Here is a 16,606-nt window from a genome sequence, read left to right as displayed (position 1 = left end):
ACCTTGCTATGCACAAAATGGCAGCCACCTTTCCCAACGTAACAGTAAATGTGCAAAGTAATTTTGTTTGTGAAGTGCTTTGGGATGTTTGCGAGAGGTATGTTAAGGTGCTTTTTAAATGCGGTTTCTTTCTTTGCTGTACTCCAGGTTGAAACCAGTGTGTTTCTGGATTAATCTTCCAGCTGTTATTGGCAGGTAAATGATAGCTGCAGTTTCCTCTTTTTGTCCTACTTTTAAAAACTTGTTAAGACTGTTGTTCATGGCTTTTACAGGCAGCGAATCACTGTTTCACTTCAAGTGACTGCTGAAACAATACTTTACTATCGCCAGACCTTTTCTTTACAGTATTATAGTCTATTTGTTCTTGAATTCAATGGCCACTCTCTTCTTCATTAAGCATCCTGCGCACACTGTTAGGAGTTAAGCCTGACTTGATTGGCTCTGGAGAAGCCGTATGCTCAGCTTGCACATAAAATGTCCTGACACTGCGGACAGGGATGCTGTAACATGGTCTCCCAGAAGGACACATTTGCATTGCCGCAGCTAAAAAAAACATTTTGCTTCGAAGGAGTAAGTTTCCCCTGTGAGGTAGGAGGGAAGTAGGAGGAAAACAGTGGCAACTTGTATGAGGAACTCTTTTGTATTTTAAATAGCGAGGATCAGCATCCACTCCCAGATCTGGTAGCATGTAGGTGCAGTCTATCAACTGCAAAATGGTGCTTTGGGCTCAATTTCAGAACAGCATCCTCTTCTGCATCAGTGTAACATTTTCCATTAGTCACACCAACCACCTTTGTGGGTTCTTTGAATGGAGTCTCAGAGCTGAAAGGATAGTGTGCTCACTCCAACATCCAGTTCCACTTTCAGCCCCCACTCCCACGGCCAAAACATTATAATGAAGGACAAGGGACAGTTAATCCCCAACTCATTACCAGTCAACACCAGTTGATCTTCCAGGTTAAATAACTTCGGACAACCATGGTCCACTCCTCTTTTGAGAAAGATCATTTCTATAAGCCTCTCATCTATCTTGGAGCTGGGGTACCATCCTCAATACAATCCAAGACCTGGTCGCCCACTTCTTCATGAAGGCTTGTGTGAGGCACCTAGGTTGAAAGCCTTCTGAAAAACAATGCAAGTGGGTTTCTCTTGAGCCTTACAACACTCCACAATCTTGGACAAAGCCACAACCTCCAGTGTGCATTCCTTCAGATTGCCAACGAAAGGAAATGCCCAGTTCCCCCATCATTGACATCCTTCATCTGATGACCACAAAACAAACTCAAAGAAATTCACCAATTGGAAAAAAAAGGAATGTCTAGACTCCAACTGAATGGCTTCCAACAAAAAAAAGCTTATGTTGCTGTCACAGTACAAGTGGAATATAACGATGCCAGGGAATGAAGCAGCCTTTACACAGTTCCAGTAATGCGTCTGGCTGGACTTTGTTCATGTTTCTGGACTCCAAATATTTTATTGGAGCGGACAGAAGGAGAAGTGCAATCAGGCCACGATTTTTGGAGGCCTCTCTCGATGATTCCTGAGGAATTGGTACACCCTGATGTTGTGCTAGCAAACCAATGCTGGTTTTTTTTTTCTTACTGCTTTTATTATATCTTTTTCCTCCGGGTTTTCCTCTTTTCATCTCACTATCCTTTCATCTCTGAGACACTAACCATTGCCGAAAAACATTTTCACAGACACAAAATAGCTCTCCTGTAACTCACCCAGGTTGGCATTCCTCATGTGAGAGTTGAATCACTGAGTGTTGATGGGCTAGTTGACCACGGGGGGCATCACAGCGCAGTCCAGAAGGGTGATGACCAGGAGCAGGAATCCCAACTGAGTTTGTTTTCTTTCCCAGCTCAGGGGTGCTCTGGCTACTCTCTCCCCCTCTCTCCCACTACTGTAGCATCCATAATCGATGTCCCAGCAGAGACCAGCTCACTCAGCACAGACCTGGGACCTTCCTATTCTGTACAATTCAGTTCCACACTGGGCAGCACGGGTACAAACTGAGCCATTAAAGCAGTTGGATTCACTCCAGTCCCAGGGAGAGTGTTACACTGGATTCCTTATAGAAACATAGAAGATAGGAGCAGGAGTAGGCCATTCGGCCCCTCGAGCCTGCTCCGCCATTTAATGAGATCATGGCTGATCATCCAAATTCAGTACCCTGTCCCTGCCTTCTCCCCATATCCCTTGATTCCTTTAGCTTTAAGAAATATATCTAACTTCTTCTTGAATATATTTAATGAATTGGCCTCAACTGCCTTTTGTGGTAGAGAATTCCACAGGTTCACCACTCTCTGGGTGAAGAAATTCCTCCTCATCTCTGTCCTAAATGGCTTACCCCTTATCCTTAGATTGTGAACCCTAGTTCTGGATTCCCCCGCCATCGGGAACATCCTTCCTGCATCTAGTCTGTCTAGTCCTGTTAGAATTTTATAGGTTTCAATGAGATCCCTCTCATTCTTCTAAACTCCAGTGAATATAAGCCCAATCGACCCAATCTCTCCTCATACGTCATTCCTGCCATCCCAGGTATCAGTCTGGTGAATCTTCGCTGCACTCCCTCCATGGCAAGAATATCCTTCCTCAGATAAGGCGACCAAAACTGCACACAATACTCAAGGTGTGGTCTCACCAAGGCCCTGTACAACTGCAGCAAGACACCCTTGCTCCTGTACTCGAATCCTCTCGCTATGAAGGCCAACATACCATTTGCCTTAACCGCCTGCGGCACCTGTATGCTTACCTTCAGCGACTGGTGCACAAGGTCTCATTGCACTTCCCCTTCTCCCAATCTATTGCCGTTCAGATAATAATCTGCTTTTCTGTTTTTGCAACCAAAGTGGATAACCTCGTATTTATCCACATTATACTGCATCTGCCATATCATTCAACCTGTCCAAATCATACTGGAGTTTCTTGGCATCCTCCTCACAGCACACACGCCCACCCAGTTTTGTGTCGTCTGCAAACTTGGAGATATTACATCTAGTTCCCTCGACTAGATCATTAATATATAGTGAATAGCTGGGGTCTTAGCACCAATCCCTATGGAACTCCACTAGTCACTGCCACTCGGAAAAAGACCCGTTTATTCCAACTCTTTGCTTCCTGTCTGCCAACCAGTTCTCCATCCAAGTCAGTACCTTACCCCCAATCCCATGTGCTTTAACTTTACACGCTAATCTCTTACGTGGGACCTTATCGAAAGCCTTCTGAAAGTCCAAATACACCACATCCACTGGTTCTCCCTTATCTATTCTACCAGTTACATCCTCCAAAAATTCCAGTAGATTAGTCAAGCACGATTTACCTTTTGTAAATCCATGTTGACTTTGTCCGATCCTGTCACTGTTTCCCAAGTGCTCTGCTATTACATCTTTTATAATGGACTCTAGCATTTTCCCCACTACCGATATCAGGCTTACCGGTCTATAGTTCCCCGTTTTCTCTCTACCACCTTTTTTAAATGGTGGGGTTATATTAGCTACCCTCCAATCCATGGGAACTGTGCCAGAGTCTATAGAATTTTGGAAGATGACCAGCTATGCATCTACTATTTGTGGGCCGCTTCCTTATGTACCCTAGGATGTAGATTATCAGGCCCTGGGGATTTATCGGCCTTCAATCCCGTCAATTTCCCTAACACCATTTCCCTACAAATACTGATTTCATTCAGTTCCTCCCTCTCATTAGACCCTATGTTCCCCGACCTCTCTGGGAGGTTATTTGTGTCCTCCTTTGTGAAGACAGAACCAAAGTATGTATTTAATTGGTCAGCCATTTCTTTGTTCCCCATTATAAATTCCCCTGATTCTGACTGCAAGGGACCTACGCTTGACTTCACCAATCTTCTTCTCTTCACATATCTATAGAAGCTTTGAGTCAGTTTTTATGTTCCCTGCAAGCTTACTCTCATACTCTATTTTCCCCCTTTTAATTAATCCTTTTGTCCTCCTTTGCTGAATCCTAAACTGCTCCCAATCCTCAGGTTTGCTGCTTTTTCTGGCCAATTTATATGTCCTCTCCTTGGATCTTATGCTATCCCTAATTTTCCTTGTTAGCCGCAGTTGCACCACCTTTTTTGTTTTATTTTTATGCCAAACAGGGATGAACAAATTCTGTAGTTCATCCATGCGATCTTTAAATGTTTGCCATTGCCTATCCACCGTCAACCCTTTAAGTAATGTTCCCCAATCCATCCTAGCCAACTCGCGCCTCATACCATCGTAGTTTCCCTTATTTAAATTCAGGACCCTAGTCTCTGAGTCAACTACTTCACTCTCCATCTTAATGGAGAATTCTATCATATTATGATCGCTCCTCCCCAAGGGGCCTCGCACAACAAGATTGCTAATCAATCCTTTCTCATTACATAATACCCAGTCTAAGATGGCCTGATCTCTAGTTGGTTCCTCGACATATTGGTCCAGGACACCATCCCATATACACTCCAGGAATATTAAACAAATTACTGAGTTTGCTATCAACTCTGGAAATGTATGCAGTTTGAATGTGGATTACACCATTGGGAGCAAACCTTTTCCATTCAACCTGTTCTTAACCTTTTTGTCCCTCCAAGAAATTGACCCGAAATCCTTTCAGAATGGGTTTGAAGAGCTGTTTTAGGGAAGCGTTGTGGGGCAGACTCAGATCAAACAGCTCGTATAGCAAACCTGAACATAAGAGTTGTCACGCTGAAATTAAAGGCAACTTCACTTTTTAGCCTGTTGTGGCACAAACTTGTTCAATCTGGTTTCTGTACGGTTAGGCTTAGATTTATTAAGACTGAGGTTTCAAAGATACAGTACTCAGCACCAGAGGCAGCCATCATAGATCACACATAATTGCACCCACTACTGTATATAAACAATAAAGTGGTTTGCATGATGCATTGCCATGGGGATACAGTCCTGTTCAAAGCTGCACAATCCTTTCTTTAATAAGCAGACTGCCAGTTCTAGAGAAACTATTCTCACACGCAACATGTAGTGCAGGATTTGGCTTCAGATGAGCTCATGCTCCAGGGGCACCAACCTGCATTGTTTCCATGAGGCCTTCAGTCTGGTGCCTCACTAAGAAACTGGAAGCTATGGGAGTACGTAGCCAAGTCTTGGATTTTATCTGATGTGTATTTCAGCTCCTAAGAGAGACTCGCTGAACCGATCTCTCTCAAAAGAGGTCACAGGCAAGGTTGTCTACCATCGCCCATCCTGTTCGATTTCTTAATCAGTGGTGGCATCATTGTGCTAGCTCAGAGTGCTTGTTCCAGGCCTTTTTTCACAGCTGATAGTGTTGTTGACAGACTCATTACTGCATTCTACTGTCTGTCTTCAACAATGGGCTAACCAGTGGGATGTGATTTTATGTGCACGCTCAAGGAGGTATTGGGAAGGTATTGATTGGAAAACACCAGGGGCATCTGTCTCACTTGTCCATTCCTGCAGTCTTGGTGGATACCAGCTTCAGCCTGGACACAATCCCTTGGAGACAGGCAGAGAAGGGCGAAGGGCACTCTGATCTTCCTACTCTTTCTTCAATGACAGCAAAGCCCCAATTTAGATTAAGCTTGTGGTGCCTAAAACATGTTTACAAACTACTCTCTTTCATGGTTCAGAACACCACCAACCCCCCTCATAAGGTAACCCATCCTCCTATCGAGTAACTCCTCACCTATGTAATGTAACTGTCTCCCATGTTATGTAAATCTCTGTATTAGGTAACTCTCCCACTCTTGCCCCCCATGTGAGTTAACACTAACCCCTGTATTATGTAACACTTCCCCTTGTAAAGAAACTCTTGCCCATGTGTTAGATAATTCTTCATCAATTTCAGGTAACCCTTGTATTATTATGTAACTCTCACCCCACCCCCCTTCTGCCCCTCCACCACCCCACGTCTTAGGTAATTCTCCATTCTGTATTATGGAAGTCTTCCCCTGTGTAAAGTAACTCCAGCCCCCTCACTATATTATGTGATTCTGGGTATCTAACTGCTCCCCCATGTGTTAGGTAGCTCCTCCCTCTTCCAACCATCCCCGCCCCCCCACCAGGTATTCAGTATCTACCCCGTGTTAGGATACTCCCCCACCGTGCTCCACGCTAGGTTAGTGTCTCATGTGGGGTTATGAACTCACCCGCCCCCCACCAGGTATTCAGTAACTACCCCATGTTAGGATACTCCCCCACCATGCCCCACGCTAGGTTAGTGTCTCCTCTGGGGTTATGAACTCACCCGCGCCCCACGTGTTAGCCAGCTTATGCAGAGAACACCGATTTACTGAAAATGTTCAGAAGGGAGCTGGACTTGTCCCGCGATGCAGACGACTCCACCTTGAGATTGGTCTCCACCAGCCTAAGGCTGTGCAGAATGAAGATGTATGGTTCTGACACACTGGGGTCATTTGCAACATTATTCTACAGAGGTATAGCATAATTATAGAGTGCAGCAAATTACTGCTCGGGCAAGTTCATCATCATCATCACTCAGCCCCACACCAAAGCCAGAATTTTCAGTGTCTAGGGCTGTTTAATGTAAAATTGCAATCCTTCACAGCCAACTCCACTGCATGCAGTAAGGGTTGAAATTCATGGGAAGTCACACTGCATCACATCAGTGTTCTTGCACCTTGTAATTTCTAAAAACAGACTCTGCAGAATGTGGAAGGAGTCAGGCAAAAGGCATCTGTGATTAATTGACTGGATAATGGTGACCTGTGACTCTGCCCCTGCCTCAGCTCATCTGCTGCTGAAACCCTCATTCATGCCTTCGTTACCTCTAGACTTGACTATTCCAATGCACTCCTGGCTGCCCTCCCACGTTCTACCCTACGTAAACTTCAGCTCATCCAAAACTCGGTGAGTGTTAAGACACGAGCAGCCAAGTCCAGTTCACCCATCACCCCTGTGCTTTCTGACCTACATTGGCTCCCGGTTAAGCATTGCCTCGATTTTTTAAATTCTCACACTTGCTTTCAAATCCCTCCATGGCCTTACCCCACCACCCCCCCCCACCCATCTCTCTAATCTCCTCCAGCCCTAAAACCCTCCAAGATATCTGCGCTGCTCTAATTCTGGCCTCTTGCGCATCCCCGATTTTAAACGCTTCACCATTGGCGGCCATACCTTCAGCTGCCCTGCAACTCCCTCCCTAAACTCCTACGCCTCTCTTCCTCCTTTAAGAGGCTTCTTAAAACCTACCTCTTTGACCAAGCAGCTGCCCTAATATCGTCTTATGTGGCTCAGTGTCAAATTTTGTTTGATAACGCTCCTGTGTCATGTCCTGGGACATTTTACTACTTTAAAGGTGCCATATAAATACAAGTTGTTGTTGTTCCATGTGACCAGTGGGATATGTTTCTGTGTGCCACTGCTCCCTGGCCATGTATATTCTATCTGTAGCACAGTGGCACAGGCTAATTCCAAGCACCCAACTCCATTTACTTTACACTGCACCACGCAAGCAGCTGGGTACAAAAACCTTCAAGAGGCATTGTCTTTGTGAAAAAGCATTGGTGAATCTTCAAGTCATTTGTTTACTGGGAATGCCAACCCTCCAGGATTGCCCTGGACTCTCCAGGAATTAAAGACACTGCTGTGAGCATCCCAGGAGAAAAACCAGAGGGACATTAAAAATTGTGTTTAATTTTTTTTTTACTTTTAACACTTTATTAGTTGTAAAAATATCGGATGTGGGGGGGGGGGGGGTGGGAAGGCTGTTTGACTGAAAGTCAGGAATCATCCAATTGGATAACTTAGAGTCTTTTCACTTTCCTATTGGCGTGAGAAGGCAGTGCGCCGCGAGAATGGGTGATTTGGACGACCAATGGCAGGGCGATTGGAGGCGGGAGGCAACGTGTTGACACCTCCAGGAATATGTCCAACCAGTGTTGGCAACCCTATCGGTTACAGGCATGCAATGTGTTGATATAAGTTGTGTTCAAACGCACCCTTGCCTTCGATGGTATCATCATGGTACATAAGAAATAGGAGTAGGCCATTCGGCCCTTCGAACTGTAGTGTATGTACCCGTCTACCTTTAAGAGAACTATTGTATGTAACCGTTCACCTTTAAGAGAACTACTTTAGGTGTGGCACTACTTGTTTGGCTTCTGTATACTGTAATACCGACGGTGCCCACACCGGTATATAAGTGTTGTGGCATGATTCATTGGGCAGATTCGCCCTGACCTTCGAATAGTAAAGACCTGTTTGTTTGTTACTCCTGAAGTCTGTGTCGTTATTAACAGTACAACCCACAGACTTTACAGTGGCGACGAGTCCGATCGTACCCTGCGGCAAGACTACCAAAGCAACGAAGAGCGTCGAAGAGAGGCAACCGCCCTCGTCGTTATGCTGGGAGAAAACACGAGGCTGCAGCAATAGAAAGGAAGAAGACTTAGCAACAAAAGCTTCCATCAGCAACAGGCACTGACTACCCTTCTACCACGGTGCGGAGTGAACCGATCAGCAGGAAACGAGGCGGCCGCGGAGACTGTGAGTAGGGGAAAGTGTAACAAAATCCGGAGGATAAGGGCTGTGCACTCGACCACGGTCGAGGGGGAGCAGAGCTGGTCAGGAAGTCGGGTCCAACGGCGTCGTGAGATAGCCGGACCGCGATCGGCAGGAAAAGCCGGGCAGCGACCGAAGCCACGAAGCGCTGAGACTGGGAGCAGACGCGGGAAAAGAGAAACTCAGCCGCAGCCGGGGAGGGAAGCACCGGACTGCATGAGGGCTGGGAGGCGAACGGGAGCCGAGCGTGTGGGAGAGGCAGAGCCGACCAAAGGAGACTGCGCGAGAGCCAGTCCAGCGGCTGAACTGTTATCCGTGAACGGGGTGTACCCAGCGCCGGTAGAGCCATGCGAGCGGGAGAGAAAGACAGAGCCGAGTAAGGGGAGCTGTGCGGAAGCCAGCCAGCGGCTGAACCTGTCCACTGTGGGGAAAGCGTACCCCTTCCACCAGGGAAGAAACGCGGGAAGCCGCCATTAGGCGGAGAAGACGACAGAAGCGGGAAACCGCCATTGAAGTGGGCGGGGAGAGAAGGAAAGAGCGGGAAACCGCCATTTTCGTGGGAAAACCGCCATCTTAACTGCCATTGAAGTGGGCGGAGAGAGAAGAAAAGAGCGGGAAACCGCCATTTTCGCGGGAAAAACCGCCATCTTAGAAATAAACAAATAAATAAGAATACTTAAAGAAATACTTGTGCTGCTCCCAAGGAAAGAAAGATGCCTAAGCGAGGGAATATTAACGATTTTAATTCTGAGATAGAAGACTGGGCCACGTACGTGGAACGCATAGAGATTTATTGTGAAGCCAACAAAATAGAGGAAGACGACAAGGCGATAACATTGCTAAACTCGATGGGGGCAAAAACATACGGGCTCTTGAAGCATCTAATAGCACCAGATAAACCGGCGGATCAGACTTTCGAAGAGATTGTGGCTGTGCTGAAGGACCACTTGAACCCCACACCGTTGATGCTGGCTGAACGTTTCAAATTCTATGCAAGAACGCAGAGGAAAGACGAAAGTAACGCGGAATACTTGGTTGAACTGCGTAGGCTGGCGAAATACTGCCAGTTCGGAGGGAATCTGACAGAGGCACTGCGAGACAAGTTCGTATGTGGATTGTCCAAAGAAGGGACGCAAAAGCGACTACTGGAAGAGAACGACCTCACACTAGACAGGGCTGTTCTTATAGCTGCATCGCACGAAGCCGCAGCGAAAGGAACAGCGGAAATGCAGCTGAAGGCGGCGGCACTCGGGGTGGACCAAATTACCTCGAATACAACAAAATGCTATCGTTGTGGGAAGACAACGCACGACCAGAATCAATGCTGGTTTAAGAACCAAGAATGTAGGAAATGTGGCAAACTGGGTCACATCGCAAAGGTATGCCGGTCAGGGAAGAAGACCAACAACCAAAGGAAGCCATCACGGGAAAAGTACAACAAGGTACACAAGGTGGCTGAGAAGAGTTCAGACAAACAGAATTCAGACTCAGACCCAAACGGCCAGGAGCTGGGTAGTCTGAGAATTCATAATGTGAGTAAGGAAGCTGACCTACAAACTATCCGGGTCATGCTAAAAATAGCTGGAGTCCAAGTGAAAATGGAGTTGGACACTGGATCAGCTGTATCAGTCATAAATCGAAGGGATTACCACCGGCTATTCTCACATATACCCTTAAGAGATACCAAGTTCATATTGCAGACATACACGGGGCATAAAGTATACCCCATGGGAAAGATAAGAGTCAAGGTGAGAGATAGGGGTAAAGAACACCCAAGAATGATCTTATACGTACTACCTGAGGGAGGACCACCACTTCTAGGATGGGAGTGGATCAAGAAAATAGACATGGAATGGCACTACCTACAAGCAATGACGAGTGAGGACTCGGTGCAGACAAGCAGCTCAGACTCTGAGCCGGAAGACGATAAGTCCAGCCCAAGTATGAAAAACAAGGTTAACATGAACTCACTGACTAAGGTTGGGAAAACGATGGCGTGTATAAAGACAGAGAATTCTGAGTCTGTTCAAGTTACAGACATATGCATTACGGAGGAACACCGGGCTCGAACTCAACGTTATCTCAAAGTACGACAACAATTAGAACAATTGAGTTACCGTCTCGTACAAGAGATGAAAACAATGAAAAAGTTCTATGACACCGAATGGGAGAGTCTGGAAAGACAACAGAACCTGCTGGCTCAAGCAGAGAGCGACCATAGAGCCATCGTGACCAATTACCGATCACATCTCCCTTATGATGTCCAAGAGTTAGAATATTTGCATGATCTAGAGATACAGCATAAAGGCAAACCACGCTACACTGAGGATTTTGTTCTGCAATTGGAGACGGAGCTAGTGCAAGCAAGGTTAAGAGAAGCTGAATCGCAGTGTGCACTTAAAGAGATGCAAAGAAAAATCTTGGACATAGAAAAGAGAAACGCTTCTTTACCTGATGAGAATAATGTGGCCATGTTGCAAGAGGAGCTTATAGGGGCGAAACTGAAAGAAGCTAAGCAAAGGATGTTGGAACTTGAAACACAGAACCAAATCAGCAGTAACCAGCTAGGTCGAGCAGAGAAGGAGTGCAATGGTCTACAGGAGAAGGTGCAATATCTCTCAGCCCAGAATAAGGGACTACTCACTCAGTTAAATGAAAGTAAAGGGAAAATGGCTGAGATAGACCGCAAGAATAAAGAAGATTTGATGGCAGTGAGACTTCGAGAGGCAGATAGCATAGCAGCCTTGACTGAACTCCAACAGAAAATTGCGAAAGAAGCAAATGAAGAGGAATCTTCAGGAAGCCAGGATTTTATTCCAGTTCTTCTCTACGACTCCTTACAAGCAGAGTGTGAGAAGTTGAAAGAACAGTATGAACAGGCCCAGGCTACAATTCTGGAGGGGGTTAACTCGGCAACCTCCGAAAAGCTAGTTTCAGTAAAAGCATATGAGCAACTAAAGGTTGAACGTGAACAAGAAGTCCAAAGGCTGCAGGAAATTCTTGATGAGCTCAAGACCAAGACAGACTCATCGGTAGAAGTTCCATCCATAGATGAGAAATTAGAGGTGAAAGACATGGCAGAACATGAAAGACAAGATGTCCAAGAACTCATAAAAATAGTGAAGGAAACCCAAGACAAATATGAGGTGGCAATGACCGAGGTTCAACAACTTGAAGAACAGATTCAACTGGGAATCCTTTCAGTGGAAGAAAAGGAAACTGTAAGAAACACAGAGACTGTAAGAATGGCCCCTGAACATGAGTTAGAGAGCATCAAGACGCAACTTCTCCGAGCGCTGGAAGCCAAAGTACAAGAGGAAAAGAAGGTGAAAGCATTGGAGGAAAAGGTGGATGAAATGGAGAAGACTCTGATCCACAGTGTTCCCGTGGAAGAGTTAACGGTCAGCCAACTCCTTCATATGCTGAGGGACAAGACTCTGCAATGGGAACAATCGGAACACGAGCTTCAATCTTCAAAGGAAAGGAGTTCGGAGCTCTCAAAAGTGAGGGAAATAGCTGCGGTTGCAGCACAGACTTTACTGGGATGCCAAAGGTACGCTGAATCACGTCTATGTGAACAACAGAATGTGGAAACAGCTACTTCAGTAGAAGGATTAAATAGCATAATAACGCAATCCCCGATGGAAGGGAAAGTATTGAACTCACAAATGAGGTCAGTAGTGAAGGAATGGCAGACAACCCAGGAAGAGCGGGATGAATATGAATGCATGAAGAAGTCTTTTCAAGAAAGATGTCTAGGGAAGGAACCACAGTCAGCTAACGTCCAGATGGGTAAGGAGGAAGTAGAAGGCCCTCTCGCTGGCCTAACTCAGGACGAACCCGAATATTACCATGACCTGTTGAGTGACACTGAATATTACGAGGATCTGGTCTGCCCAGTTTGTGATGAAAACTCCCAAAGTGCCGAAATCAGGATGAAGCACTTAAAGTCGAAGGAACATAGAGAGTTGGTGGTGCTACAGCTGGCAGCTGATAAGGGAGCCCCGAGAGTCTCCAAAAAGCAGAAAAGAAAAAGAAGAAGCCGAAGATGATAACTATCTCAAATATTATCACTTCTACTAGATCATGCGTGGACCCTACGAAAAGAGCTAAATCAGTTGGAAAGTAGGAAATTACCAAGGCAACCCAGTTGTTGTAAAAGTCAGCACTGCTGGTTCAGCAGGACGAAAGTTCAAACTGTTACGTCAAGAAAAGGCTATGGAGGAGTCACGCTAGCAATGTGAACCGTCTACACCAAAGAGATGTTGTTCGGACCAAGTCAAGATCAGAGACTGAATCTGTGAACTGTTCCCGCAGAGACTGAACCTGTGAACTGTTCCCGCAGAGACTGAACCTGTGAACTGTTTCCCACCGAGACTCTATCTGTAAATTGTTTTAGATGAAATTGAAGATATGTTATGTTTAATGGGGACTCTGTATGTAATAAGCTAAAAAGGGAGGATTGTAGTGTATGTACCCGTCTACCTTTAAGATAACTATTGTATGTAACTGTTCACCTTTAAGAGAACTACTTTAGGTGTGGCACTACTTGTTTGGCTTCTGTATACTGTAATACCGACGGTGACCACACCGGTATATAAGTGTTGTGGCATGATTCATTGGGCAGATTCGCCTGGACCTTCGAATAGTAAAGACCTGTTTGTTTGTTACTCCTGAAGTCTGTGTCGTTATTAACAGTACAACCCACAGACTTTACACGAACCTGCTCCGCCATCCAATAAGATTATGGCTTATGTTCTACCTCAAATCCACCTTCCTACACTATCCCATATCCCTTGATTCCCTTAACATCCAAAAAATATGGTTAAAGTCATGTGTCCCTCTTCGGCCATCCCCGTTTCACTTTAGTTTGCCAAATACTTCTCCATGAAAACACCCCCTCATGGCCATGCTGCATTGGCGGTTGCTCTTTGGCCAAGACAACATGTTCAGCCTTGCAACCAACCTTGAATCCGTTGCTTTCCGCTTCCTGGAGCTTCTGTAGTCTGATTTGCCCATCGCAGGGGCTGAAAGCCGAGGACGGGGCGAGGCAGCTACATTTACAGTGCGGTCCCGAGCTGATAGATTCCACTGTGTACGAGTCGTCCGCTGTAGCGGTGCCTTCCTGGATCCGCCGGCAGGCGTCCCGGCCCAGGGGTCTCAGCATACACTTGCAGCGGCAATCCGAACCCTCAGACACGGCTTTCACTTTGTTATAGTCCCCTAGCAACTGGAGGCAAGCGAAGAGCAGGTCACAACCGTGTGTGAGAGAGAGAGAGTACACCATACATGTTAATTGTGAATCAGCGCCTAATGCAGGAAACTTGCAGTCATCACAGGATGTATATATTAATATAGCGAGAGCTCTGTACAATCAATCCAAGTAATGAATGCAGTTAAAAGCGTCTTTTTGGAATGTTATTTCTATCTATCTATTCTGACTAAAATTTTTGGATACAAGTTTTTAAATCATTGTGCAGCTTTCCTAAACCGAGTTAGCCTTGATGGGAAAGCCCCAGTGTCTGTTACAGTACAACAACCAGATAATTCACAAACTTGTAAATGAACATTTGCAGCTTTGAGGTGTCAAGGTTCTCATGGGCAAGAGGTGCGCGCCTCTCTCAAATACAATCTCAGCATCGCTAAGAATTGTCCCACTTGGGATTGCATTTAAAAAGAAACCGGTGCAGTGGTGCGACAGAAAAACTAAAAGTTGCAAATGTTTCTGCACACAACCAGCAGGTTTGTTAGACTGAAATAAACAAATATCTGACCAACACAATTCCTTCCAATGAAATCCAACAGACCAGCTCCTCGGCTTCTTTCCCTGGTTTTTGCTAAGGTGCAGCCACTTTTTTTTTACAAAAACAGACTGCAGTTTTTTTTATTTTTGTTACCCACCCACCCAGTAAAGCGCTGGTTTTACCTCTGCCAGGACGCTGTCCTGTCTCTCGGATTCAGTCGCCGGTGTCCCGGCTTCAGCCTCATCCTTCGGTTCTTCCCAAACGCTTGGCATCGGTTTGGGATTTTTCCCAGTGATGTTGTGGAGCCCGCTGCTCACCGGCAGCCCTCTGCACAGAACGAAGCCCAAGACGAAGACTGCTCCCAAAAGCATCTTCGCCATCGGCAGAGGGGAGCCTGCTGCACTCAGCCCTCGCCGAAGAGAAGTCTGGTCGAGGCGGTGGCAGGATTGCCGAATCTTAGCTGGCAGCTGCCAGGATCTGTAGAAAGCGAGTGCCAAACTCCCCCCCCTCCTCCAAATCGGCAAGACCGAGGCTGAGACACAAAACTACAAGACTCCAGAGAATGGTTCAGTTCCTTCACAGAGAGATGAGGGGGTAGTGCATATAACTCTGTATTGCCATACACAGCGAGCTCCTGTGTGGCGAGAGCACTCACTTTCAGTGTGCAGCTGAGCTGGATAGCTTGCAGCTGAGTGACTGAATGGACTGAGGGAAGCGAGGAGGAGTTTTACTGCCAATAGTCAGCCAGAGTGGATGGGAGGGCTGTTGGTCAGAGAGTAACAGCCTTGAGAACAAAATACAGAACCACAGAAGGGGTAAAGAAACCAAGGCTAGTCTATGTTCATTTATAACTTGTCAAAATGCGAAACTCGCATATCTGAAGAAACGCGACCCCAGTCCAAATCTAGCAACAAATCAGTAAATTGAGATGAGAAAAAATAAATTGACATTTTTATATTCTTCAAGATGGACGAACATATTTTATGACATTTTTAGCTCTGTTGTTTAAAGTTTTAAGTAATGATATTTAAAATGTTAAAAGGATTCGATAGGGTAGAGACAGAAAAACTACTTCCTCTGATGGGGGAATCAGGAACGAGGGGACACAATCTTAACCGCAGAATTAGGCTGTTCAGGAGGGAAATCAGGAAGTAATTTTTCACCAAGTGTAGTAGAAATGTGGAATTCTCCCTAAAAGGCGGATATTGGGATAATTGGAGCTTTCAAGATTAAGATCGATAGATTTTTTTGTTGGGTAAGGATATCAAGGGATATGGAACTAAGGCTGGTAAATGGAACTGAGATACAGATGAGCCATGGTGTAATTGAATGGCGGATCAAGCTCGAGGTGTTTTATGGCCTGCTCCTCTTATTAAATCAAGGCTTTTAATGATTAAGGTGAAAACTTTATTTAAAATCATTCAGATATAGGTTGAATAATTACCTTCTAATTAGATGTCTCCAAACAACATGAAAATGAAGAGTAGCTGCATATGCTTTAGTGTCTTATCAAATTGTCAAAAATCTCAGTGCTTCAAACAAGGAATTACATTATAATTAAAACCAGTTTCTAAAAGCAAATTGTAAGAAATGGTACACAGTTGAATCGTCTTCACAAAGCGCTGAAGATTCTTTCTAAGAAGAATCGTGTCAAACGGGAACGGGGTGCCATGTTTGTTCTGCTAAAACATGTTGAGGGCAGAGATTTCCAGGACACTGAGTTTTCTATCCCATTCATACTGTCAGGAGATGGTGTTGAGCGGAATTCGGGGACTTCCTCACAGATGGAGAGAAGCTTGCTCTGAGGATGGCTGCTCTTTAGCACCTCCGCCAGGCCAATTACTGAGTGGCACTCTCAGCAGCCACGGAAGGGGGCTATAGATCACCCACTTAACCTGGGGGATAGTGAATTATTCATTAAGATCTGGAAAGGGAGAAAACGGAAATAACTCACCACATCATCAAAAAGAGGATAAAAGATCCTCCCATGGTTAAGTAGCTAACTGCTCCCACTGATATTGCACTGACCCACAGATTAGGAAGGTTCCCTGTCTCTGCTGAATTAGCTGCACTCAGTTGAGGCAACAGTTGGGGAGTTACTGTTGTCAGGCCCAGGGAAGGGGTAAAAGCAGCCAGGGATCTCACCCTCAGTTGCTATTCAGCAATCCTTTGCCTCTGCCTAGTGACAGGGCTTGCAGGGTAACCACTGTCTGCAGGTGCCCCTGATACCACAGCCCAGCAAGAATCAGTCTCTTAACGACAGGTGGTGAGGAAATTGAAATGGGAAAAAAAAAACCCTATTTTTGGACCTATGGTTCCCAATGCTGTCCACCTCTGGGG

At 45.7% G+C, this 16,606-nt stretch overlaps 1 protein-coding gene across 1 annotated transcript in view; it reads right to left on the bottom strand.

The window, feature by feature from the left end:
• The window catches only part of LOC147121751 (olfactomedin-like protein 2B), a 105,356-nt gene extending 90,277 nt beyond the window's left edge, over nt 1-15,079 (bottom strand). The window contains exons 1-3 of the mRNA XM_085977995.1: nt 14,449-15,079; nt 13,404-13,752; nt 4,578-4,688 (exon numbers count right to left, since the gene is read on the bottom strand). Coding sequence (XP_085834121.1) covers nt 4,578-4,688; nt 13,404-13,752; nt 14,449-14,646 — 658 coding nt within the window. The 5' untranslated portion in view covers nt 14,647-15,079. The remainder of the gene's footprint in view (nt 1-4,577; nt 4,689-13,403; nt 13,753-14,448) is intronic.
• Nucleotides 15,080-16,606: the final 1,527 nt, after the last annotated feature.

Source organism: Somniosus microcephalus, chromosome 3, assembly GCF_052327205.1.
Source record: "Somniosus microcephalus isolate GS21.2 chromosome 3, FLI_Smic_1.0, whole genome shotgun sequence".
Classification (NCBI taxonomy): Eukaryota; Metazoa; Chordata; class Chondrichthyes; order Squaliformes; family Somniosidae; genus Somniosus; species Somniosus microcephalus.
This window is presented reverse-complemented; position numbering and strand designations above follow the sequence as displayed.